Genomic DNA, 26,884 nt, shown 5'->3' with positions numbered 1-26,884 from the left:
CAAACATTTGACCCTTTATTCATTTCTAATCCATAGCCATCTGACATATAAGGCTGGGAACAAAACTGTAACCTTATCGTCCACAATTACAGAGAGACTAATCAGGGCGGGGATATAGCTCAGTTGGTAGCGCGGTGGATTTGTATTCAGTTGGCCGCTGTCAGCGTGAGTTCGATCCCAGGTTCGGCGGAAATTTATTTCAGAGTTAAATTTGTGTGCAGACTCTCTTCGGTGTCCGAACTCCCCCCCCCCGTGTACACTACATTGGGTGTGCACGTTAAAGATCCCACGATTGACAAAAGGGTCTTTCCTGGCAAAATTGCTTAGGCACAGTTAATAATTGTCTACCTATACCCGTGTGACTTGGAATAATAGGCCGTGAAAGGTAAATATGCGCCGAAATGGCTGCAATTACTGGCCGTATAAAATTTCATCTCACACGGCATCACTGCAGAGCGCCTAGAACTGTACCCACGGAATATGCGCGATAAAAGCGTCATTGATTGATTGATTGATTGATTGATAATACACATTAATCAAGCTCCCAGAATAGCGACAACACATACCTTGCCATGGTAATGCCCTGTGCGCTGTCGGATAATCTGCCACGAAAACAGTAAATAAACCGGCTTGTTATTGGTTACAGGAATTCAGAGAGACAGAAAATGTACTAACACATACCTCATCAGACACGACGTTTGATGGTGGTGGACAAGCACCAATACCATTACCATCTGCTAGTCGCATACCTCATCAGACACGACGTTTGATGGTGGTGGACAAGCACCAATACCATTACCATCTGCTAGTCGCATACCTCATCAGACACGACGTTTGATGGTGGTGGACAAGCACCAATACCATTACCATCTGCTAGTCGCATACCTCATCAGACACGACGTTTGATGGTGGTGGACAAGCACCAATACCATTACCATCTGCTAGTCGCATACCTCATCAGACATGACGTTTGATGGTGGTGGACAAGCACCAATACCATTACCATCTGCTAGTCGCATACCTCATCAGACACGACGTTTGATGGTGGTGGACAAGCACCAATACCATTACCATCTGCTAGTCGCATACCTCATCAGCCACGACGTTTGATGGTGGTGGACAAGCACCAATACCATTACCATCTGCTAGTCGCATACCTCATCAGACACGACGTTTTATGGTGGTGGACAAGCACCAATACCATTACCATCTGCTAGTCGCATACCTCATCAGACACGACGTTTGATGGTGGTGGACAAGCACCAATACCATTAACATCTGCTAGTCGCATACCTCATCAGACACGACGTTTGATGGTGGTGGACAAGCACCAATACCATTACCATCTGCTAGTCGCATACCTCATCAGACACGACGCCTGATGGTGGTGGACAAGCACCAATACCATTAACATATGCTAGTCGCATACCTCATCAGACACGACGTTTGATGGTGGTGGACAAGCACCAATACCATTACCATCTGCTAGTCGCATACCTCATCAGACACGACGTTTTATGGTGGTGGACAAGCACCAATACCATTACCATCTGCTAGTCACATACCTCATCAGACACGACGTTTGATGGTGGTGGACAAGCACCAATACCATTACCATCTGCTAGTCGCATACCTCATCAAACACGACGTTTTATGGTGGTGGACAAGCACCAATACCATTACCATCTGCTAGTCGCATACCTCATCAGACACGACGTTTGATGGTGGTGGACAAGCACCAATACCATTACCATCTGCTAGTCGCATACCTCATCAGACACGACGTTTGATGGTGGTGGACAAGCACCAATACCATTACCATCTGCTAGTCGCATACCTCATCAGACACGACGTTTGATGGTGGTGGACAAGCACCAATACCATTACCATCTGCTAGTCGCATACCTCATCTGACACGACGTTTGATGGTGGTGGACAAGCACCAATACCATTACCATCTGCTAGTCGCATACCTCATCTGACACGACGTTTGATGGTGGTGGACAAGCACCAATACCATTACCATCTGCTAGTCGCATACCTCATCTGACACGACGTTTGATGGTGGTGGACAAGCACCAATACCATTACCATCTGCTAGTCGTATACCTCATCAGACACGACGTTTGATGGTGGTGGACAAGCACCAATACCATTACCATCTGCTAGTCGCATACCTCATCAGACACGACGTTTGATGGTGGTGGACAAGCACCAATACCATTACCATCTGCTAGTCGCATACCTCATCAGACACGACGTTTGATGGTGGTGGACAAGCACCAATACCATTAACATATGCTAGTCGCATACCTCATCAGACACGACGTTTGATGGTGGTGGACAAGCACCAATACCATTACCATCTGCTAGTCGCATACCTCATCAGACACGACGTTTGATGGTGGTGGACAAGCACCAATACCATTACCATCTGCTAGTCGCATACCTCATCAGACACGACGTCTGATGGTGGTGGACAAGCACCAATACCATTACCATCTGCTAGTCGCATACCTCATCAGACACGACGTTTGATGGTGGTGGACAAGCACCAATACCATTACCATCTGCTAGTCGCATACCTCATCAGACACGACGTTTAATGGTGGTGGACAAGCACCAATACCATTACCATCTGCTAGTCGCATACCTCATCAGACACGACGTTTGATGGTGGTGGACAAGCACCAATACCATTACCATCTGCTAGTCGCATACCTCATCAGACACGACGTTTAATGGTGGTGGACAAGCACCAATACCATTACCATCTGCTAGTCGCATACCTCATCAGACACGACGTTTGATGGTGGTGGACAAGCACCAATACCATTACCATCTGCTAGTCGCATACCTCATCAGACACGACGTTTAATGGTGGTGGACAAGCACCAATACCATTACCATCTGCTAGTCGCATACCTCATCAGACACGACGTTTGATGGTGGTGGACAAGCACCAATACCATTACCATCTGCTAGTCGCATACCTCATCAGACACGACGTTTGATGGTGGTGGACAAGCACCAATACCATTACCATCTGCTAGTCGCATACCTCATCAGACACGACGTTTGATGGTGGTGGACAAGCACCAATACCATTAACATATGCTAGTCGCATACCTCATCAGACACGACGTTTGATGGTGGTGGACAAGCACCAATACCATTAACATATGCTAGTCGCATACCTCATCAGACACGACGTTTGATGGTGGTGGACAAGCACCAATACCATTAACATATGCTAGTCGCATACCTCATCAGACACGACGTTTGATGGTGGTGGACAAGCACCAATACCATTAACATATGCTAGTCGCATACCTCATCAGACACGACGTTTGATGGTGGTGGACAAGCACCAATACCATTTACATATGCTAGTCGCATACCTCATCAGACACGACGTTTGATGGTGGTGGACAAGCACCAATACCATTACCATCTGCTAGTCGCATACCTCATCAGACACGACGTTTGATGGTGGTGGACAAGCACCAATACCATTAACATATGCTAGTCACAGTCAAAGATGAAGCAGGGGGCAACGAAGCAGTCGAAGACAATTTAAAAAGGCAAGGGGAAAGCAAACAAAGCCTGAAGATTCAACGGTGTAAAAGGGGCCCAAGGACTGTTATGCCGGGGTGGAAGTAGAGATAAGCGCCTACTTCCCAAGAAATGCTCCATATGGCTTCGTGTCTCCAAACACCTCTGACAGTCAAATCCAGCTCCTGGCCTTCACGTGGCGGGCCTTGTCTTCGACTAACAGGAGAAGGGATGCAGGCGGGTCACTGGCGCCTTAACACCAGCTGCTTCAGGCAGAAGGGGCTCGTTAACCTTGGATGGTCGCTCATCTAGGAGAAGAACAACTCCGATCTCAAAACCCGCACTGCCTTGTGTGCGCCTTGGGAAAGGCAAAGGCTACGAGAAGGAAACCTTCGACGTCAAACCCGGGTAGAGTGGACTCGACAGCCCAGCAAGGCAGCTACTCTTGGGGAGGAGGCAACCCTGAGTAAGAACCTCAACCACCGAAGACGGAAGACAGCAGCCAACTTGGCGTGGTGAGAAAATCGGCTGTCTACGCTTCCTCGATAATATGGCCGTGCAATTATAATACATCGAACGCAGAAGAAGAAGAACGGTGTAAATGTTTCATGTGTTCTCAAAAAAAGGCAAAAGAAGACTGAAGATTCTAGGGTATAAATGTTTCAATGTATTCTCAAAGTTTCAACAACAAAACAAAAATTAAAAATTAAAGGCTGAAGAAAATCAGACAAAAATAAATCATTATTTCAAGTGTAAACCTCTTTCCTAGTAAATACCATCGATTTACACTCACGAAGCATGATCGATGACGAACCAGCCGCCTCTCACCCACACCTGTTGGTACATGTTCTTGTAGGCTGTCAACAGAGTGAGGAATTCATCTCTTGACACTTGTTCTCAACAAGATCTTAAACATGCGTAAATGAGATCAAATCAAGTGAATAAACACAAACAGACTGACAGACAGACAAACACACACACAGAGACAAATACCGTCACATGCAGCAACGCACGCACACACACACACAGACACAGACACAGACACACACACCATCGCAATAAATAAATCTAAATTTAGCGTTGCCAGCAACAAGAAACAAGAGCATCTGGCACACACACGCACACGCATACACACACACACACACACACACACACACACACACACACACACACACACACACACACACACACACACACACACACACACACTCACCGTCATTGATAATTACGTACGTACATATGGGCAGATGCTCTCACACACAAAATTACAATACGTCATTGGGAAAAGGTCACCACAGCAGGGAACACGCTGATTATAATGCGAGGGACTGTGAAATAACGCAATGTCTGACTGTGCACGTGCAAGTGGGTTTTTGTTGTTTTCAACGACATACTTCCAGAACAACCCTGCTTCGAACAAAGAAAATCCCAGGGCTGGACTTATAGTGTGTGATGAAGGGCCATCAAAACGAGACAAAGGTACAGGGGCTGGCAGCTGCTGTTGTAATGTAGCATTTGAAAGAGGCAATTTGGTTCTCTCCTTGAGAACAAGAAGAGCAAACGCTCGATCGAGTCACTTTCGCAGTTCTGAATATTATATGAGGCATCAGATGGACAGGAAGAAATTGCTATTCACAACACAATGAGTCACGTTCACATAAAATTTGAGCCCGGTCACTTTTATAGTTTCCGAGAAAAGCCCAACGTTAAGTTGTGTGTTGCCGAACAGAAAAGGCTAGTTATCTCCCTTGTTTTTCTGATAACGTTCGTAAAAGGCTACAGATGTAAATACTTTGATGTAAAGAATAATCCTACAAAGTTTCAATCACATCCGATGAACTTTGTCAAAGATATAAAATGTCTAATTTTTCCTTTGACGCTGGCCTGTGACCTTGAAAAAGGTCAAAGGTCAACGAAACCATCGTTAAAGTGTAGAGGTCATTGGAGGTCACGACTAAACAAAATATGAGCCCGATCGCTTTGATAGTTTCCGAGAAAAGTCCAACGTTAAGGTGGTGTCTACGGACGGCCGGCCGGACGGCCGGCCGGACGGCCGGCCGGACAGACTAACACTGACCGATTACATAGAGTCACTTTTTCTCAAGTGACTCAAAAATGGTACAGTTGTCCGGTAGGGGGAGGGGGGAGGTGGGCTTCTGTACTCAAGCCCCCCCCCCCCCCCCCCCCCCCCCCCCCCCGTCCTGGATCCAGCCCTAAGGTCGTACCTGTTAGCCTATGGAGTATGGTGGGTGTCTGTGGTGACTTGGTGTCCAGGGGGTTGACGTGAGGCTCGTAGTCATTGTTTCCTCCCACCGTCTCGTCTGGCTCCACTTTGTTGTCAGCGAATAAACCCGCCTGGCATAGACAGCAAAAAAAGTAATAGTCATGACGCGAGAGAGAGAGAGAGAGAGAGAGAGAGAGAGAGAGAGAGAGAGAGAGAGAGAGAGAGAGAGAGAGAGAGAGAGAGAGAGAGAGAGAGAGACAAAGAGAGAGAGAGAGAGAGAGAGAGAAAGAGAGAGAGAGAGAGAGAAAGAAAGAAAGAGAGAGAGAGAGAGAGAGAAAGAAAGAAAGAGAGAGAGAGAGAGAGAGAGAGAGAGAGAGAGAGAGAGAGAGAGAGAGAGAGAGAGAGAGAGAGAGAGAGAGAGAGAGAGAGAGAGAGAGAGAGTGAGAGAGAGAAACAGAGAGAAAGTGAGAGAGCGGCGAGAGTCAGGGACAGAGAGACAGAGGAAGGGAGGGTGAAAGAGAGGGATAATGAGAGAGCGAAAGAAAGAGAGAAGGACAATAAGTGAGAGAGACAGAGATACAGGGGTGGGGGTGGGTGTTGTAGCGGGTTGACGTGCGGTTTGTAGTCTTTAAAAAAAACAACATTTAACCACTTGTCCGGCAAAACAAACCTGCCTTGAAAAAAAGGTTACTCAAATAGCACACTTCATTTCAGGGCCAGCCCTAAGGGGGAGGGGGTCCTGGGTCCTGGAAGCCCCCCCCCCCCCCCTTTACCCGGCCGATGTACCTTTGTTTCTCAATAAGGGACCCAAAATACCCTTTTTAAATGCCTAATTTCAACCGCATCGGGGAGGAGAGGGGGGGGGGGGGATGGGGGAAAGCTTCCCAGACGCCCGGACAACCCCCATCTCGTTATGGAAGAGCACTGCATTTTTATTGCAAAAGTATCATGTCTCTGGTTTTACCTAGAAGTGGGAGTGAGCGACGTTGTTGGTGAACTCATTGTAAGGAGTGTGCCTGGCCTCGTTACGCTGCATGAAGCCCAGTCCTTTGGGCCCTTTCCCCCCTCTCCCTCCACCACCCTACCCCCTCCACATACTGACTATACCTGGAAGTAGGAGTGAGCGACGTTGTTGGTGAACTCAGTGTAAGGAGTGTGCCTGGCTTCGTTACGCTGCATGAAGCCCAGTGCTTTGGAAGGTCCTTGCGGCTCGTCTGGAAAGATGTACCAAAATCCTGGACCCTTCTGAAAGCGGAAACGTGATAAACCCAGCAAAAAGGTTATTTTCATATTTTGTCATCTTCATGGACAAACAAACACGCGCAAAGAAAGAAAGAAAGAAAGAAAGGTGTCCTTATATTGCAGACGGACCGGCATGGCAGGTAGGCCTATACGTTGTACTTCTTTTTCTTGGCCTGACTTCGCGAACAAACATTTTGAAGACTGAGGTTAACGAGGGGTTGTGTTCAGGCCTGCGCGGTGAAGCTGGAATGCGGCTTGCGCAGGACTTTTTCTTCTTCTTCTTCTTCTTCTTCTTCTTCTTCGTTCATGGGCAAAAACTCCCACGGTTATTTTTACGCCTATGACCGTTTTTACCCCGCCATTTAGGCAACCATACAACTATGTCGGGAGATGCATGCTTGGTATTTTCGTGTTTCTATAACATACCGTACTCTGACATGGATTACATAATCTTGTTCGTGCGCACTTGGTCTTGTGCTTGCGTGTATGAACAATCTCCGGGCCACCCTTAACCCACCAGGCGCGGCCGGTGTAGGATCCGGTCCGGTCCCCCCTCTGAAGTAGTCCCCCGGGGGACCAATTCGTGGCAAAAACTGCTCTATAATGGTCCCCCCTTAGACATCCAGCCTCGTTTTTCTTGTTACAATGTTAGTAATGTTACCAGCAATTTCAGAGAAAAGAAAGGAAAGAATCAGAGACTGCTTTCATTTCTTCTTATCAGTATTTATTTATTATTCATTTTATTTCATGTCATTTTTCTTTTGAACGGCATTATAAATCAGATCTATTTTATTTTCTGCAAAATATAGTCAAACAAAGAGATTGCTGTCTGTGCACTAGTCTACATAATACCGTACGAAGATATAGATTGAAAATGGCTTGAATGCCTAAGAAAACCGAGGCTGGATGTCTAAGGGGGGACCATTATAGAGCAGTTTTTGCCACGAATTGGTCCCCCGGGGGACTACTTCAGAGGGGGACCGGACCGGATCCTACACCGGGATTCCAACCAAGACCTTCCGCTTAGGAGGGCGGCATAATATCTACGAGACCATTGCGCCTGTCTGTGCGAATTACTAACCCCGCCCATTACGCTAAAGGTTGAGCTGTCATAGCCAACGTTATAGACCCAGGTACAACACAAGTTGTTCTTTATTGGGAGGTGTCCTCTCGTCGGAGGGGCCTCAAATCTTTCCTACAATTGATCTACACAAACGACTTTGCTGTTCTGGCAAAGCTGGTTTTTGTGCAAAAAACTATCAATCAATTTCTTGTTTTGAGGAAAGAACGTTCTAATTGTTTGTTATAGATGTCAAAAACATTTCCTTTGTTCAAAGTATTTGCTTTTTCTTCTTCGACAGATAACTTAAGAAAAACACCCCAATCTTGAAAACGCGGTTCCTCGTAACATTTTGATTTAATGTATATGCGATACAGACATTTGTGACCACACAACAAGCTAAGCTTATATTAAGTGTGGTTATAAATATGTACATCTAGATAGGAAATATTATTTCACGTGATGTCAAGGTCAGAGAATTGCTCATACCCTTATTAGAAATGTAAAACAGACAAGATACATTTTTTACAAAATAAGAAGAAAAAATATAACAAAAGAATTATCGGGGAGATATGAGTCGGTAAGGTGGGTATATAGGTGAGAGGGGGGGGGGGGGGTCAGAGAGACGATGACTGTCACAGACTTGCCAATTAAATGTTTCTGCAGCAGCAATAATTTCGTCCAAAAGTGTTGTCCAAACTAATTAAGCTGAGGTTTGTCATGTGAATACACAGAAAAACCTTAAACAAGATTCACTCAAGCTTGACTTTCAGTGAAATCGTTAAACAACATGACCTGCCAATAATCAGATACTGGATCATTAACATGGTGACCACTGGGTAATCAAAATCTATCACTTAACCTTATAAAACTATGTACCTTTTCGAATGTTTTGGCAGACCAAATAATAAACATTGTACATTTTGATGATCATTCGGTAATGTGTGTATTGTTAGCCTTCGGACATGAGCGTAATTGCTACAAAATAATAAATAATGTTCAACATCTTCATTACGATATCCGCACTCACAAGTCGGGTTATCACTTAAGCGGCGTTTCATCATATCATCATTTAAATCGCTCATTTCTAATCTTAATCTACAGTGTATGATTCCTTCTTTTCTCTTACCATAATAATATTGAGGAGGAACTTTACTATCTGAAAGACCTAGAAAATGTTTAAACTGGCTAATTGATTTTGTTGATTTGATATTGTCTGGTAGAGAATTCCATGTTCGGGTAGTGCTGAGAACAAATGACTTGTTATACAGTTCAGTTCTGTGTGGTGGTACGACCCGTTCGAGTGGGTTTCGTCTATGATAGGGGTTTACAGTCGAGACAAGAGGAGGCAATAAATCAGCTACGTTCTGTGAACATTTCCCGTGTACTATTTTGTGATACAAAATTAATTTATGTCTTTCCCCTCTTAGTTTTAAACTACTGAAGCCTGATTCGTCATATAATTTTTGGTGGCTTGTTCCTTTAACTGCTCCGACAATTACCCTTAAGGCCTCGAGGTGGAGCTGTTCCAAAATGTTTGATAACCCTTCTGTACAACTGTCCCAGACGACATCGGCGTAATCAAAGTGTGGTAATACGTAAGATTTATACATAATTTCTAAAGATTTTCTACTAAACCTGTGCTTGTAAAATTTCAAACAGTTAATCAATAACATTACTTTACTTGCAATACTGTTAATATGAACATTCCACTTACAATCATTTTGTAAAACAACGCCCAAGTGTTTGTGGTGGGCAGTGTCCTGAACATCAATGTCATTAAATGTCAAACAATCAAAATCACTATCACGTCGTTTAAAATGTAACATTTCAGTTTTTCCATTATTAAATTTTACCTTCCAGTCGTTGGCCCATCTACTGAATTCCTGTAAATCCGAGTTCAAAATGTCTTTACCCAATTGGGAATCGTTCATTGACAGGTACATACTTGTGTCATCTGCGAACAATTTTACAGTGGATTGGACATTTTAGACAATATCGTTTATATAACAATAGTAGCCCCAGCACAGATCCCTGGGGAACTCCAGCTGGTACAGTCTGTGGGGCCGACATGTGCCCTTTAACAACAACACTCTGTGATCGATCATTTAAATAACTTCTAATCCAACATAATAAGCGTCCTCTTTTGCCAATGGCCTCTAATTTGTACAATAGGCCTTTATGCCACACACGGTCGAGGGATTTTGATATATCCAAAAAAATGGCTTGTGTTGGGAGTCCCTTATCAGCAGCTATACATAGATCATTGTAGGTGCAGAGTAACTGGGTTACAGTCGAGTCACAATCTTGAAAACGCGGTTCCTCGTAGCATTTTGACTGATTGTTTGTTTGTTTGTTTGCTTAACGCCCAGCGGACCACGAAGGGCCATATCAGGGCGGTGCTGCTTTGACATATAACGTGCGCCACACACAAGACAGAAGTCGCAGCACAGGCTTCGTGTCTCACCCAGTCACATTCTGACACCGGACCAACCAATCCTAGCACTAACCCCATAATTCCAGACGCCAGGCGGAGCAGCCACTAGATTGCCAATTTTAAAGTCTTAGGTATGACCCGGCCGGGGTTCGAACCCACGACCTCCCGATCACGGGGCGGACGCCTTACCACTAGGCCAACCACTAGGTATTTTGACTGATCAAAACTGAATTTCTTCGTCATATAAAAGAGTTTGCGATTGAAGCGTTGACAGATAGACAGACGGACAGACAAATTGACATAGAGATGGACAGACAACTGACCTCTCCTCCGGCCGCCACGTTGTTTTTCACAGTGACCAAAGGACTGGTCAACCAGAAGGTGGCCGCTTTACTGAAAGCAGAGGCCATTCATTGATTCTACCGTTAGTTTGACAAACTGACCCATCCACTCGAAGGATAACTTGCAATTAACTTTGTTGAAGCAGTTTTGGCAGCCATGAAAGAAAACAATGAAATGAGTAAGGAAAGAGAAACAATTACAGTTACTTACCTTTTTGCTTTATTTCATTCTTAGACTGGCCTTTCTAATCAAATAACATGAGTTTATGTTTTTAAAAAACCAACTATAAACGGTCTCATCACAAAGGTGTGTACTCAAACGTATCTGCCTATTTTTTTTAATTTTATATCGGACAGTATATGTATATGAGTTGTTCTTTGCTACTGGTCACAAGTGGGGGTCAGCTCACACGGACGCATTTTTCAATACAGTCTAGGGGAGAAACTGGTCACAAAGCACCCAGTACATGCCAGAGAGATAGGAGAATCGGCACAATCAAAGAAAATACCAAAATCATTCAATAGATATGGAAATATTAAGATTTACTGTGAAAATGCCAGCAAAAATGGCGTCCAAAAACGGGAACGCACACTTGGTGCGTCTTTGAAGACTTACCTCCCGTTCTGTGTTGTTGATAATAGTCGTGTTTGTGCTGTTGTTGTTGAAATAGTATCTAATAAAACTGATGCAGTTCTTGAAACTGTGTTGCAAATTATTGTTGTCTTTGTGAAATGCGAGAGTGTTCTGAGGCGTAATCTGCATACGGCTGATGTCCCACATAGGGTACCCCACTTCGATCAGCGTATCACTCCAAATGAGCTTCATAGCAGAAAAGCAGATACACTACCAACACACTGCATAACAGATCTACAAGTCTGAGCCAGAATCATTGAAATTTACTTTCTGTATAAAATATTGCAATCAAATTTGTTCACGATGTCCCACAAATAACGCAGGTTACCCTCGCCTTCGATTCAAAGTAACTCCAATCTGACTTAATTACAATCGAAACGCAGATGACGAACTGATTCACCACAAATTTGTGGTATTTTACACACACATTTCAACTGTGTTGTTTCGCGATAAACAGCCATAAACAAACAAATGTGGCGCCGTCACGTCGCCTTGGAAGGAATAACGCAGGTGACCAAGGCTTGTTTCCGATACCTGTCTGATTAAAATCATCGTTTTTTCACGAATGACGGCTCTTTGGCAGATCTGGTGAGTTGGAAACTGTCTATGCATGTTTCATTTAATGTCAAATGCGTACATTCTTGTCGATATTGTTACCTTTGGGCTCATAAATTAAGTCAATCGTCGTGTTGTCCGAAAGTGACTTTTGTCAGCATAGAACTTACTGTGCTTTGATCATTGACTGAGAAGAATCTTCCGATGACACTAGTTCATTTCACTACGCGACTGCAGATCTGCAAGGAAACTTATGGCAGGGGAAATAAGCTTAACTGAAGACGAATAAGCGGAGTAACTGTTCTTCAACGGATTGCTCTGACTGATCTAAATATTTAGATCTTGTCGTCTGCTATAGCTAGTCTGCTAGTAAGTAGTCTTCGGTCGTGTGAAAGTCACATCTATTTCGACTGTGCACATCGATCCGTGTAGTGAAATGTTGATCTTTGATGATTTGGCAACATAACTTCGCTAAATGTGCTTCGAGTGTATCTCTCCGTTAACCGCATTTGAAAACGTCTTTTAACAAGACCATGTTTCGACAGCCCAGACGGGGAGGATCCTCGATAGCTGTGACAGGGTATATAATGTTTTCCGCCGTTTTTTGAAGAATCCTTTCAAATTTGCTATTCCAAAAGTACCTTATGACACGACTCGAGTGGCAAAGAACATTCTCTGCAATTCCTGTCTCAGTCCGTGCAGCCGTTTCGGGTCCTATCGTCATCATACAAACATACACACAGACACACAAGAACCAGCTTTAAAAGTTAGATTATGTAGGAACCATGTGAACCAGTGATTTTTTCTTATGTGCAACAGATACTATAGTATTTCTGCTTTATGAAAAGCAATATTTCAAAAACAAAACTAGAGATTTGAATTTTGACCACTTTTCCCCCTTTCTGTCACCAGTACTGAAGAACAACTCATATATAATGTATTGGACATGTGCAACAAGAGTAAGTGAAAAGTAGGATATGCGCCGAAATGGCTGCGATCTGCTGGCCGATGTGAATGCGTGATGTATTGTGTAAAAAAATTCCATCTCACACGGCATAAATAAATCCCTGCGCCTTGAATATGTGCGCGATATAAATTGCATAAAATAAAAAAATAAAAAAATAAAAAATCCCTGCGCTTAGAACTGTACCCACGGAATACGCGCGATATAAGCCTCATATTGATTGATTGATTGATTATGAATGAATGAATTATTCAAGGCACTGACCTATCAGAGGGCAGTATTTTTCCATTCCTGGTACTGAGTCCCAGGTTCCCGTCAAACACGTTTCTCTTCTCTCCGCCGTCCTCCAAGAAAAAGCAGTGGCCGTAAGTATGGTACGCCACGTTGTCCGCAACCTGAAACACAAATAGAAACAAACATTTCCTCCGAAAGCGGCGTATGGCTGCCTACATGGCGGGGTAAAAACGGTCATACACGTAAAATTCCACTCGTGCAAACCACGAGTGCACGTGGGAGTTTCAGCCCACGAACGCAGAAGAAGAAGAAACAAACATTAGCACGATGATGGGGACCTGGTTTGTCAGTGGAGACACTGGACCTTTTTTTTCTTTCTTTTTTTTTCTTTTTTTTTCTTTTTTATTGACCTCAGTTGCATGCAGGATGCTTCAACCCATATTTTTTGCCCGATTTTTTAAAAATTTTTTAAATTTTTTTTATTTTTTTTATTTTTTTTAAGGCGGGGAGCATCCTTCTTCCTTGGTCTTTTTCTGTATAACATAATCAACTTTATATTATACAAAACATAAACTTCTGTCTAATGTTTAACTCTAATTCCAATAAGAGACACTGGACCTATAATCCTTGGGTCACGGGTTCGAATCCAGGCCGAGACGGACGGGGGTCAATTTTATGCGCAGACTCAGGGACGGTATCCATGTCCCACCCCCGCGGCAACACAGTGGCACATAAAAGACATCGCTCATTCTGTCATAAGCGCAGAATTTCCCAGCAACGGCATGATAAAGTTATGGAAATGGAAATAAAAACATGCGTTCCTTCAGATGGGACTTTCTCTCCATTTTTCTCACTCAGAGACACAGACAGATAACTAGACAGACATGGACAGAAAAATGCATTGACTATTATTACAGGAATGAAGGTTGTCTTCAACCTAAACGCAGAATTAAAAATTCATTATATTTTCCCCCAATCCTGCTTTTTTCTCCCTCAACCATTCGTCCTGGGTCTCTGCCATAAAGATCGACACACAGACATAAAGACAAACAAACACGGACAATGACACAAACACACAGAAACAAAGACCATTCGTCCTGGATTTCTGCCACGAAGATACAGACATAAAGACAAACAAACACGGACAATAACACAAACACACAGAAACAAAGACCATTCGTCCTGGATTTCTGCCACGAAGATACAGACATAAAGACAAACAAACACGGACAATGACACAAACACACGGAAACAGAGACCATTCGTCCTGGATTTCTGCCACGAAGACACACAGACATAAAGACAAACAAACACGGACAATGACACAAACACACAGAAACAGAGACCATTCGTCCTGGGTCTCTGCCATGAAGATCGACACACAGACATAAAGACAAACAAACACGGACAATGACACAAACACACAGAAACAGAGACCATTCGTCCTGGATTTCTGCCATGAAGATCGACACACAGACATAAAGACAAACAAACACGGACAATGACACAAACACACAGAAACAGAGACCATTCGTCCTGGATTTCTGCCACGAAGATACACAGACATAAAGACAAACAAACACGGACAATGACACAAACACACAGAAACAGAGACCATTCGTCCTGGATTTCTGCCATGAAGATCGACACACAGACATAAAGACAAACAAACACGGACAATGACACAAACACACAGAAACAGAGACCATTCGTCCTGGGTCTCTGCCATGAAGATCGACACACAGACATAAAGACAAACAAACACGGACAATGACACAAACACACGGAAACAGAGACCATTCGTCCTGGATTTCTGCCACGAAGATCGACACACAGACATAAAGACAAACAAACACGGACAATGACACAAACACACAGAAACAGAGACCATTCGTCCTGGATTTCTGCCACAAAGACACACAGACATAAAGACAAACAAACACGGACAATGACACAAACACACGGAAACAGACCATTCGTCCTGGATTTCTGCCACGAAGACACACAGACATAAAGACAAACAAACACGGACAATGACACAAACACACAGAAACAGAGACCATTCGTCCTGGATTTCTGCCACGAAGACACACAGACATAAAGACAAACAAACACGGACAATGACGCAAACACACAGAAACAGAGACCATTCGTCTTGGATTTCTACCACGAAGACACACAGACATAAAGACAAACAAACACGGACAATGACACAAACACACGGAAACAGACCATTCGTCCTGGATTTCTGCCATGAAGATCGACACACAGACATAAAGACAAACAAACACGGACAATGACACAAACACACAGAAACAGAGACCATTCGTCCTGGATTTCTGCCATGAAGATCGACACACAGACATAAAGACAAACAAACACGGACAATGACACAAACACACGGAAACAGAGACCATTCGTCCTGGATTTCTGCCACGAAGATACACAGACATAAAGACAAACAAACACGGACAATGACACAAACACACAGAAACAGAGACCATTCGTCCTGGATTTCTGCCACAAAGACACACAGACATAAAGACAAACAAACACGGACAATGACACAAACACACGGAAACAGAGACCATTCGTCCTGGATTTCTGCCACGAAGACACACAGACATAAAGACAAACAAACACGGACAATGACACAAACACACAGAAACAGAGACCATTCGTCCTGGATTTCTGCCACGAAGACACACAGACATAAAGACAAACAAACACGGACAATGACACAAACACACAGAAACAGAGACCATTCGTCCTGGATTTCTGCCATGAAGATCGACACACAGACATAAAGACAAACAAACACGGACAATGACACAAACACACAGAAACAGAGACCATTCGTCCTGGGTCTCTGCCATGAAGATCGACACACAGACATAAAGACAAACAAACACGGACAATGACACAAACACACGGAAACAGAGACCATTCGTCCTGGATTTCTGCCATGAAGATCGACACACAGACATAAAGACAAACAAACACGGACAATGAAACAAACACACGGAAACAGAGACCATTCGTCCTGGATTTCTGCCACGAAGACACACAGACATAAAGACAAACAAACACGGACAATGACACAAACACACGGAAACAGAGACCAACCCACCGTCAATCCGTGAGTTCCGTGCACGGTGACACATCTGGAGAAGGCGTAGTGGATGGAGTTGGACCGGACATAGGCCGGGTTGTCATAGTGACCAACACTGTCCACGTCGTAACACAGGTGGAAGTGGATCGGGTAGCGACCTGTGTGACGCCATAACACACTTTACGTCATTATGGTCAGTTACGTCATAACATTCCAACACTGTCATAATGACCCACCCCTTTCAGATCATGACACAGGTGAAAATGGTTGGGGCAGTTAACCGTATTAAGTCAAAACACACCTTACGTCATTATGGTTAGTGACGTCATAACATTTCAACACTGTCATGATGACCTACCCCTTCCAGATCATGACACAGGTGAAAATGGATCGGGTAGCGACCTGTCATACTATGATATTAACAGCTATTGTGTTTTCAGCGTAGCAATAGGGTCCGCTATTTAGACGAGACAAGTATAATGCCGACGAGTAGAATAACATTGTCAGTGTATGTTGTTAGCTTAGTCCTGAAACATCGTGTGGTACAGATGGGTAAACCGGAACCATGCGTCTTTGTTATTGCTGATATCGTTTGGATATCGGCAAAAAATTGCCAACTTCCGTAGCGTTATCGTTTGATGATCGGAATACCAGACCTGTTTACCCCTAAAACATTGCATGTGTATTTTCTGGGAGCAAAATGAGGCAAATGTGTAGTTTTGTAATTGAATGTGTAGAATTTCTCGTCGACCTATCACAACAACAAGAACAATGATTGCTACTTTTTACCACATGTATTGATTGACTGACGGAAAAATGGGAATTGCAGACAGTGCAATGAGCATGATGTTTTCCTTTCCGCGAAGACAAGGCATGGGTAGTCCTGATGATATTTTGGCAGAAAGACTTGGTTCGGCGCATTGCTCGTCTTTTTCTTTTTGGTCGGTGGCCTTTCGGAGTCATTTTCTTCACAGTTCTCATCTTCACTTTCGTGTGCTCTGCGTTCAGCCATTGTGTCGAAACGCCCGCATGGTTTGGTAACGCTTTCAGTTGTGCCCGGCATTTGCTTGGTGTTAGGAAACGCTATTCGACATTAACAAGCTACAACGCAACGCCCGTGGGCGCTTTACGCGCTGCACGCAGCAAACGACTGCTGGCCAAAAACATGGATTGGAAAATGGATCGGTCAAGGGAGATGAAGAAAATTACGGATTGTGATATGCGTAGCCGAAACAATACCGTTTGCGTGCAGGGACGGGGCGGTGTGAGAGCACAACGGGACAAGGAACAGGTGTAAAGACGAAAAAAAACAAAAAAAAAAAAAAAAAAACCAATTTTTTTTTTTTTAAATACTGTTTGCGTAGAAAACGACAGACTTGCGTAGTTGCGTAGTATATTATTCAAATTCGTAGTTTACTACGCTCAATGTGTAGTGTAAACAGGTCTGGAATACGGATGTGTGAGACCATCCAATCACAGCCCCCGAATTCCCCCAAGTGTCTATCAGAATAGCTATATTGTGGTCACTGACGACATATTTGGACATCACAACGTCAAATTTACCTGTGACATCATAATGATTTGTGATGACATTTTGTGAAGTAAAGAACCAACAAACAAACAAATGAACGAGCAGACGAACAAAAACATTGACAAAGGCATGAACTATAAGGCACACACAATCGCAGCAACAAAGGAAGAAAGAAAGAAAGTAAGAAAGTAAGAAAGAAAAAAAGTAAGAAAGTAAGAAAGTAAGAAAGAAAGAAAGAAAGAAAGTAAGAAAGTAAGAAAGAAAGAAAGTAAGAAAGTAAGAAAGAAAGAAAGTAAGAAAGTAAGAAAGAAAGAAAGAAAGAAAGTAAGAAAGTAAGAAAGAAAGAAAGAAAGAAAGTAAGAAAGAAAGAAAGTAAGAAAGTAAGAAAGACAAAAGTGATCTCACCTTTACTTGTCTGTTGTCCCATATGGTACAGTTCCACTCCCTCGATGTGAACGTTTTTGAAACCCTTCACAATCTGAAACAGAAACAGGGTTTGGAGATAACACGTATTCCACATGAAAAAAGCACAATTTCCGATGACAAATTTCTAAGAACAAAGCGAAATAGCATGTCAGCCATACACACATACGCACGCACGCACGCACGTACACCCACCCACACTCACACCTTAAACCCACCCTCACCCACACCCCACCCACACCCAAACCAACACACACACGCATATACACACACAAACACTCCCACCTACCCCCCCACACACACTTACACACACACACACACATCCCCCCACACACTCACACCCACACCCACCCACCCACACACACAGCACACCCACACCCACACAGAACCTTGATATGTCCCCCAAAGGTGTCAGAGTGGAAGTCTTGACAGTTTCCGTTGGCGGGGGGACAGGAGTCCTCCATCTCTCCCTGGATCAAGATGTTTCTGGTCAGCAGCCCCACCTCCCCCCTCATGTCCACCCCGTCCGTTATCTCACCCCAGTGCTCGTACTGGGCTTCGACTAAAAACACATGTACAAATGTCATACACGTTGAACACAATGTTTCGTAACAAAGGACAATATGTTTGGGGTCAGACGTGTGACAAAAGGTTGCGATTACTTAAATTTTATTTATGCAAGAAACATCCAGGCAAAATGGATGTCAAAACTAAATAAACTTACTTTAAACAAAAATGTAGTACACTTTTGGTCTGTCCCTCGGGTGGTCGTTACAAACAGGTTCAACAGTATTTCAGTATCTAAACAACGAAGTGACTGTGGTAAGATGAACAAAGTTAAAAAACAAAGGAATACTGTACTCACCAATACAAGAACGAGACAAGACGGTACAAATTTTCGCTTATGGAAGCTTCATCAGGAAAAACAAGAACACAAAAGACAACAAAAAGCAGACGCAACACGGAACGAACAAGGTTTGAAAGAAAATGGAGGGGAAACACGCAAAAAAGGGAAGGAACTCTAGGAACGGAAATGAATGAAAGGGGAGAGAAGTGGTTCCAGTATCTTAAATCAAAGTATAGCATCGAGTCAATAGCATTACATATCCAGACGAATATGGTTGTGACAACTGACTTTTAAACAAACAAACAAACAAACAAACAATCAGTAGCACGACAGTAAACTAGACCTCAGAAATTAAGTTTCCAACAGGACTCTCCAGACTGCTCGTCCCTGCGTCCTATACGCTCTAGAAGCCGAAAACACGTACAAGAATTTCATGGAGCGGGTCCCGCGACGCACTCAATTTCTGTTATCGTGCGAACCGAAGGTACTGTTTTCAGACTGTAGTCGTCAGCGTGATCACAAAGCGTTGAAAGTACACGGGGGCTTTTGGCCCGCTGGACCCTTTGGACCCTCTAAAACTCAAAAATTCAAAGTGGGGGTCCCGGGACCCTCTAGGTGAGGCGTCCGTGGGGAGCCTTGTTTAAATATCTTCAAAAGTCCAACTCACAGTCCAGTTTGAGAGAGTGACCATTGCAGGTGGTGCAAGTGACCACTGTGGCCTCTTCTGCTTGTTGCCACATGTAGTCCGTAGAGGTCAGTACCACGCGGTCACCTGAGTGGACAGTGTGGTCAGTGAGTGAGTGAGTGAGTTGATGGGTAGAAGAGTGCATTGTTAGATACTGAAGTTTGAGTGCTTCCATGAGTTACTAGGTGAACGTTTGCGTGTGTGGGAGAGGGAGCATAAAAAAACAAAAACAACCCAACTCTTCTAATTTAGAAAAGAAAACTATGACATTCGTACGTATAATTTCTTTTAAAAAAAATCACAATTTGCACCATTTTGTCTCATCCCCACTGACCTTATATACCCCTCCCCCCCCCCCCCATCCACCCCCACCGCCCAAATCCACTTCTATGGAACTTCCCACCACTGACCTGGTTTCCAAGTGCTGACGTCATCAACCGTGTGAATTGTGGGATAGCCGGCAGTGGTTGTCATGGATCTGACGTTGACGTAGTTGGGGTACACGTTGGCGTTCTCTATGTAACTCATGGCCGTGACCTTCAGATGTCGGTCCATCAAGGTCAAGGACACACGGGCCAACTGGCTCTTGCTTCCGGTTTTGTGCTTCACGGATTCCACTGTGCTATCGGGGTTCCCTGAATCACGTCACGAAGAAGGTAAAAAAAATACGACAACGAATAGCCAAACTAAGACTTCCTGACTCTTTCTTCCAAAGCGAAATCTCTGACGTCAACATAAAAGCAAAATTAGAGAAGACGGCACAATGCGGATAACTATGACAAGTAAAAAGTTATGTCGATTCTAATATGTGCATGTACCCCGAGGAAATGACAAAGAGTTTCAAGAATAAACTTTGTCTCGATTAATTTGTTCATATCAGCAGTGAAAAATTGCTCGTAATGTTACTGCCAGGATGTGCATGAATTGGTATCGTATGTAACCAGTTTTAGTAGATTGTTTCCTGGTGTTTATGCGCTGCTACCGGACCAATCAGCAATAAAACACTTTATATTACCAATTTCTGCATTCTTTGAATTATTTTTAAAGATTTCGTTCAAGATTATAGTTTAAAAAGGGGTTAGGGAACAAGCCCCACCTCCAGTGCAAAAATGTACCGAACAAGCGAACACACAAACAAAATAATGAAAAAACGCACCAAGAAACAAAGAAATGACAAAGAAATGCACAAACATCTGCACTCTAAAACACTTCACCTTTACTTTGAGCAGGTCGGTTTCAGTTTTAATAAACAATTCTAGAGAATTGTGTATCTTATATTTGAGTCTTTCGTGTTTTAGACATTGATGCATTTAATAGTTTTAATGAGTTGCCTTTTGTTTTATCATTCTGGTGTTTATCTAGATGTGCTGTGTATCTTATAAGAAGTTCTTAAAAGTTCGAAGTTATTTTAGCATAGGTTTTTTATGGTCTTAACAGTTAAACATGTATTACGTTATCATTAAGATTCATGCTTTGTTAGCACTAAGCAGTTGTTTTAATCAGTCTGGTTTTCTCTTGTTTTCATCTTATGAACATTCTAAATGTTAGACTAACTTATTGTCTTGTCAAGTACAGAATAACAACTGTGTGAATCAGTGGTGCCGCTATACTGAATGAAAGAGTGTGACATGAAGTTCTTGTACATCATTGTAAAGAGTGTGAATGACGTTTTAGTTTAGATGTCAAGCGCTTAGAGCAAGCCTTTTTAACGAAAGTTTTTGATTTAGCGCCATATAAATGTTCTTCTTCTTCTTATTATTATTATTATTATTATTATTATTATTATTATTATTATTATTATTAATGTCACAGTCAAAGGTATGATACGAAAGTCGTCTATCCAGGCACGGTCAAGTCTACATCCATATCTTACAAATCACAACATCTTTTTTGTGGCCCTGCAATCTTTCGATGAAGGAAACTCAACAAAAGCAAGTTTTTTTTGTTAGTTCAACTTGCAGTGGCTGTGAATGTTTTGCATTGCATTCTATTTTTACGTTCAATTTATCAACCTTCATTATTTGTTTTTATTCTTGATGTTGTGCTGTTAGCATCCTTTTTTGTTTCGAATGAAAAAAACTTTCATTTCTCACCTTTCTGGGTGATGAGAACGAAGGCATCTTTCTCTTGAAGGCCCCGGATGGTGGAGTTTCCGGTCACGTGACCATAGGCCAGCGTTTCCACGGCGCGGTACACGTCACGCAGGTCTATAGTGCTGGAGATCTTGATAGTGTGCTGAACTGCCAGCGCCACCACCTCTCCGTCCTGAACCTCTGTAACACGTATGACAGCATTGTGACACGTGACGTCATATGCTCATTTAAATGACGTCACGAATGACCTTGATAGTGTGCTGAACGACCAGCGCCTCCATTTCTCCGTCCTGAACCTGTGTGTAGCCGTGTGGCGATTTCATGTACTGTTGTCCCTCTCTTTTACTCCCTGTCTATTATCTTCCCCTGACCCAAGTTGTGTCTCCCGCTAGGATTATTGTGTGTTGTAGCTAATTGTAGGTGTGTATGGAGGCTGGTTTCTTATTGGTTGATTGTTTGAACGGGTGCGCGGGTGAGTCAGAATAATAGCGTGGGCTAGAAGAGTACCCGGTGTGATTTCGAAGTGTGAAGACGTGTCAGTGTGCGTATCTTGGATTGTGATGTTTTAGTTGTAGTTGAACGATGTTTGTGTTTCTGTAATAATCAATGCAAGTAGTGTAGTTTGGGCCATTATAACTGTATTTTGGCGAAGGAGTGATTCGAGGATTGTTTAGAGAGACTTTGTGTGTGTGTGTTCAGTTGAACAAACGTTTTAGAGCTGGGTTTATATCAGCGAAGTGACTTTCGACCGGGATCGTAATTCAAGTTCCGACGAGTTGTGTGCGGCTGTATATTGAGGAAGGAACTACACTGCTTTCTGGTGTCTGCTTTCTGGTGTACGTTAATTAAAAGTCACGTTATCGCAACCTCTGTCTTGGCGTCTCATTTATGCTTCCTGGCCTATTTTCCCCCCTTCCACTCCACCCTATCACATGTGTAACACAGGACGATTGGAGTGACATCACCAGTCACGTCACTTGTCACACAAATGATGTCACGAACTGCTTCGTGACCTACTTTTAAAATTTTAATTTAGCATCGCAATAACGTCTTCTGATTTACTAATAACGAAAACTTCATGCTTTGGAAAACAGCTGCTGATATTATTGATGACTGAATTAGGAGGACCTCATTCAATCGTATCTGATAACCCCCTCCCCCTCCCAATTAACAATCCTTAGTTTTGAATGAACAGACGGTGCTCATGGCAAAGTTATCATTATCATGAAAATATCCAATTCATTACACAGACACGGACACCCCCTCCCCAAGAAACACACGAACACACACACATACACAGACACAGACGCACACGCACACACACACCCACACACACATACACACACGCACATACACACACATACACACAAACACACACATGCACACACACACACACACACACACATGCACACACACACACACACACACACACGCACAAGCGACACCAACCAAGAACAAGAAGGGCAAAGCCCATACGACTCACATGCTTGACCTTGACCTTTACATGACCTTGACCTTCAGAGTCAAGGTCAAATAACTAAACTTAGCAATGACATCATACACTAAGAACTGCTTTACACATTTTTCCTACCAAAATACATGTGACCTTGACCCAAGGTCAAGGTCATCCAAGGTCATGCAACACAAAGCTGTTAATTCAAGACATAGGAAGTACAATGGTGCATCTTTCTACCATGAGATATGGTCACTTTTAGTGGTTCACTACCTTATTTTGGTCACATTTCATAAGGGTCAAAGTGACCTTGACCTTGATCATATGTGACCAAATGTGTCTCATGATGAAAGCATAACATGTGCCCCACCTAATTTTTAAGTTTGAAACAGTTATCTTCCATAGTTAAGGGTCAAGGTCACTTCAAAATATGTATACAATCCAACTTTGAAGAGCTCCTGTGACCTTGACCTTGAAGCAAGGTAAACCAAACTGGTATCAAAAGATGGGGCTTACTTTGCCCTATATATCATATATAGGTGAGGTATTCAATCTCAAAAACTTCAGAGAAAATGGGAAAAATGGGAAAAATAGCTGTTTTTTAGACAACATTTATGGCCCCTGCGACCTTGACCTTGAAGCAAGGTCAAGATGCTATGTATGTTTTTTGGGGCCTTGTCATCATACACCATCTTGCCAAATTTGGTACTGATAGACTGAATAGTGTCCAAGAAATATCCAACGTTAAAGTTTTCCGGACGGCCGGCCGGCCGGCCGGCCGGACGGACGGACGGACGGACGGACGGACGGACGGACGACTCGGGTGAGTACATAGACTCACTTTTGCTTCGCATGTGAGTCAAAAATGAACAAAAGAATGAATAAAGAAATAGTATACATAAAAACAATCAATTCACAACTTACTGTTGAGGTAGTCGACCATGGCCGGAGGATCATGTTTGCGTGTCCAGTCATCCCCAGCTGCCGTCTGGAAAAAGCGCTTCCTCGATAGCGCACCGGTGTGATGGTCAAAGACGAACACCCCCACCCCTTTCTGCCACTCAGTGCGGTCTTTGGTGTACTGGTCACAGAAGAGAGTGTGCACTAAAAGACATCGGACACCGATTGACCCAAAAAATAGATTGAGCTAATATTTTGCTTAATATATTTTCAGAGGGTGTTGAAACAAGCGTGAAAAAAATAAGAGAAATCAATCAGACAGATTTTATGATACTGACTTTTGAATATATTGACATGACAAAAATCAGTCAGTCCCGTAGATTTCTCTGAATGTTTTTCACTTTTATCAACACTCTGAAAATATCACAGACACTATGTTGGCAAAATATTAGCGCAGTCGATTTTCGGGGTCAATCGCTGTCTGTTTCGAATGTTAGCAACATCAGTCTATTGTATCACAAATCCTTCAGCAATCTGAAACTGTTGATATCATGCTTTCAGTCCAATTTCTATATATAGAAAGCCTTGTCAAATAACTCAAGTTTGAGAGAGAACCAATCACGGGACCTTGCTGCAACTAAAGCGAATTCTTGTCGAAAAGCAACAGTTTTGACTGAAAGTATTTGAATTCATTCCAGAAAATGTATTTATTTCACATTTTGGTTAAACAACCATCTAGCTGCTCTAAACAGATAATGTAGTTACACTGGAACACACAACTTGTTATGCGATCTTGCCCCAAAGACCTAAAGCTGTAACGTTCTCTATAAAACACAAATACCTTGTGTTCATAGTGAAGGCCTGAGTTATATCTCAGCTTGTGGACAGTGGCGGTCAGCTTGGTCCAGGAAAGCTTGTCCTCCCCGTGCAGCTCCAGTGTCCCTCCCGGGGCCACCCCGATATACTTCTCCCCGAAATCCTGGTCTTCCGTCAGGTCGCCTTTCTTGCCTGAGAGGACGATATATTACATATATTACACCCCGATATACTTCTTCCCGAAATCCTGGTCTTCCGTCAGGTCTCCTTTCTTGCCTGAGAGGACGATATACTTCATGTATTACACCCCGATATACTTCTCCCCGAAATCCTGGTCTTCGCTCAGGTCGCCTTTTTAAAAAAAATGTTTTACCTGAGAGGACGATATACGTAAGACAGGTGTTCCACCCGTGACAGAGCAGGGGCGGACGAGGGGGGGGGGGCACAGGGGGCACGTGCCCCCCCCCCCCCGAAAAAAAAAGAAAAAAAAAAGAAGAAGAAAAAAAAAGATTTTTCTATGCTGATTCTATGACCATTTCTAAGTTCACCATTTTGCTTCTTTGGGCAAATTTTTTTTCCGGGGGGGCATGCCCCCGGACCCCCCTAGCAAATTCGGGCGCTTCGCGCCCATCACATTCACTTTCGATTCAAAGTGCCCCCCCCCTTACAAAGCAACTGATCCGCCCCTGCAGAGTAAGATATATTTTATGTATTCCGCTCATGGAAGAGTATGACATATTGCAGGTACAATACTTGACTATTAAAGGGTTGATCCATATGTCATGATTGTATTATACAGAGTAAACTGTACGACATGACAGAGTAAGGTATATTAGGACTGAGTATGATAACTCGACAAACAAACAAGCAAAAAATGAAACAAATGACACCCTCTATAAACATAATATATAAAACCTTCCTAACTCACCGATCAAAGTGATGTTGACTTTGCGGGGGAACTTGCAGTCGTGGGAACCGATGTGCATGTCACCATAGATGTGGATAAAGTGCAGCCTCAAGTCATGGTCCACCCAGGGACTGAAGATCAAGGAAGCCCCCTTGTTGATTGTGATACTGTGCAGAGGTGGTACCCACTCGTCAATCAACACGTGGTCTGATATCACAACTTTGCTGTTGCTGTCCAATGTTGGCTTCTGCAACATGTGATATTGTGGTACTGCCATGACCTGGTTCAGATATTTTTGACTTCAATGGTTTACATTTTTTGGCTGAGGTGACATTAATCAATAAATTGGTTGTATTCTTTAATATCTCACCTTGTGGTTGGGCCAGGTGTTAACGTCTGACCAGTGCTGCAGCCCAGAGGCCTTGTCTGGACACGCTCCTAGACTGGACCTCACAAACGTCATCACCACCAACGTCATCCACACTGACGTCACGTAACGCGTCATCTTCGTAATGAAAGACGTCAAGCTTTGTCCCTTTACAAGACGGAGCTTAACTTGAAGCTTAACTTCCAACACTGACTGAGGGTTAGGTTCAGTATCTCCAGTAAGCGGGCCTTTTAGAATTCTCTCTGAATGTTGGCTTTTGTCGGTTAAAGCCCCAGTCCGTCTCAAATGGTTTACAGAACGATTTAAATGTTCTCATGCAAAAAGCAGTTCTAACCTTATCGAACACACTTGCAATAGCATTTAATAGCATTCAGTGACACAGTTCGTTTGAATGGCCATTTAGCTCGCGTAAACCTCACACCTGTTTTCGTGTTTTATCTAACCCCTGAGCCATCGTGAACCCGTGCGATGCACTTTCCTTTT

The 26,884-nt window shown here is 43.3% G+C and overlaps 1 protein-coding gene across 1 annotated transcript in view; it reads right to left on the bottom strand.

Moving 5' to 3' along the window:
* LOC138948465 (cell surface hyaluronidase-like) overlaps positions 1-26,603 on the bottom strand; it is a 37,476-nt gene extending 10,873 nt beyond the window's left edge. The window contains exons 1-16 of the mRNA XM_070320019.1: positions 26,384-26,603; positions 26,035-26,260; positions 25,132-25,298; positions 24,315-24,471; positions 21,938-22,117; positions 20,255-20,479; positions 19,827-19,931; positions 18,702-18,874; positions 18,295-18,367; positions 16,377-16,516; positions 13,277-13,407; positions 10,842-10,911; positions 6,887-7,024; positions 5,781-5,910; positions 4,349-4,412; positions 567-602 (exon numbers count right to left, since the gene is read on the bottom strand). Of these exons, the coding sequence (XP_070176120.1) occupies positions 567-602; positions 4,349-4,412; positions 5,781-5,910; positions 6,887-7,024; positions 10,842-10,911; positions 13,277-13,407; positions 16,377-16,516; positions 18,295-18,367; positions 18,702-18,874; positions 19,827-19,931; positions 20,255-20,479; positions 21,938-22,117; positions 24,315-24,471; positions 25,132-25,298; positions 26,035-26,260; positions 26,384-26,518 (2,150 nt within the window). The 5' untranslated portion in view covers positions 26,519-26,603. The remainder of the gene's footprint in view (positions 1-566; positions 603-4,348; positions 4,413-5,780; positions 5,911-6,886; positions 7,025-10,841; positions 10,912-13,276; positions 13,408-16,376; positions 16,517-18,294; positions 18,368-18,701; positions 18,875-19,826; positions 19,932-20,254; positions 20,480-21,937; positions 22,118-24,314; positions 24,472-25,131; positions 25,299-26,034; positions 26,261-26,383) is intronic.
* Positions 26,604-26,884: the final 281 nt, after the last annotated feature.

This window comes from Littorina saxatilis, linkage group LG15 (assembly GCF_037325665.1).
Source record: "Littorina saxatilis isolate snail1 linkage group LG15, US_GU_Lsax_2.0, whole genome shotgun sequence".
In the NCBI taxonomy this organism is placed as follows: Eukaryota; Metazoa; Mollusca; class Gastropoda; order Littorinimorpha; family Littorinidae; genus Littorina; species Littorina saxatilis.
Note: the sequence above shows the minus strand (reverse complement) of the source record. Positions and strands in the feature narration are given on the sequence as shown.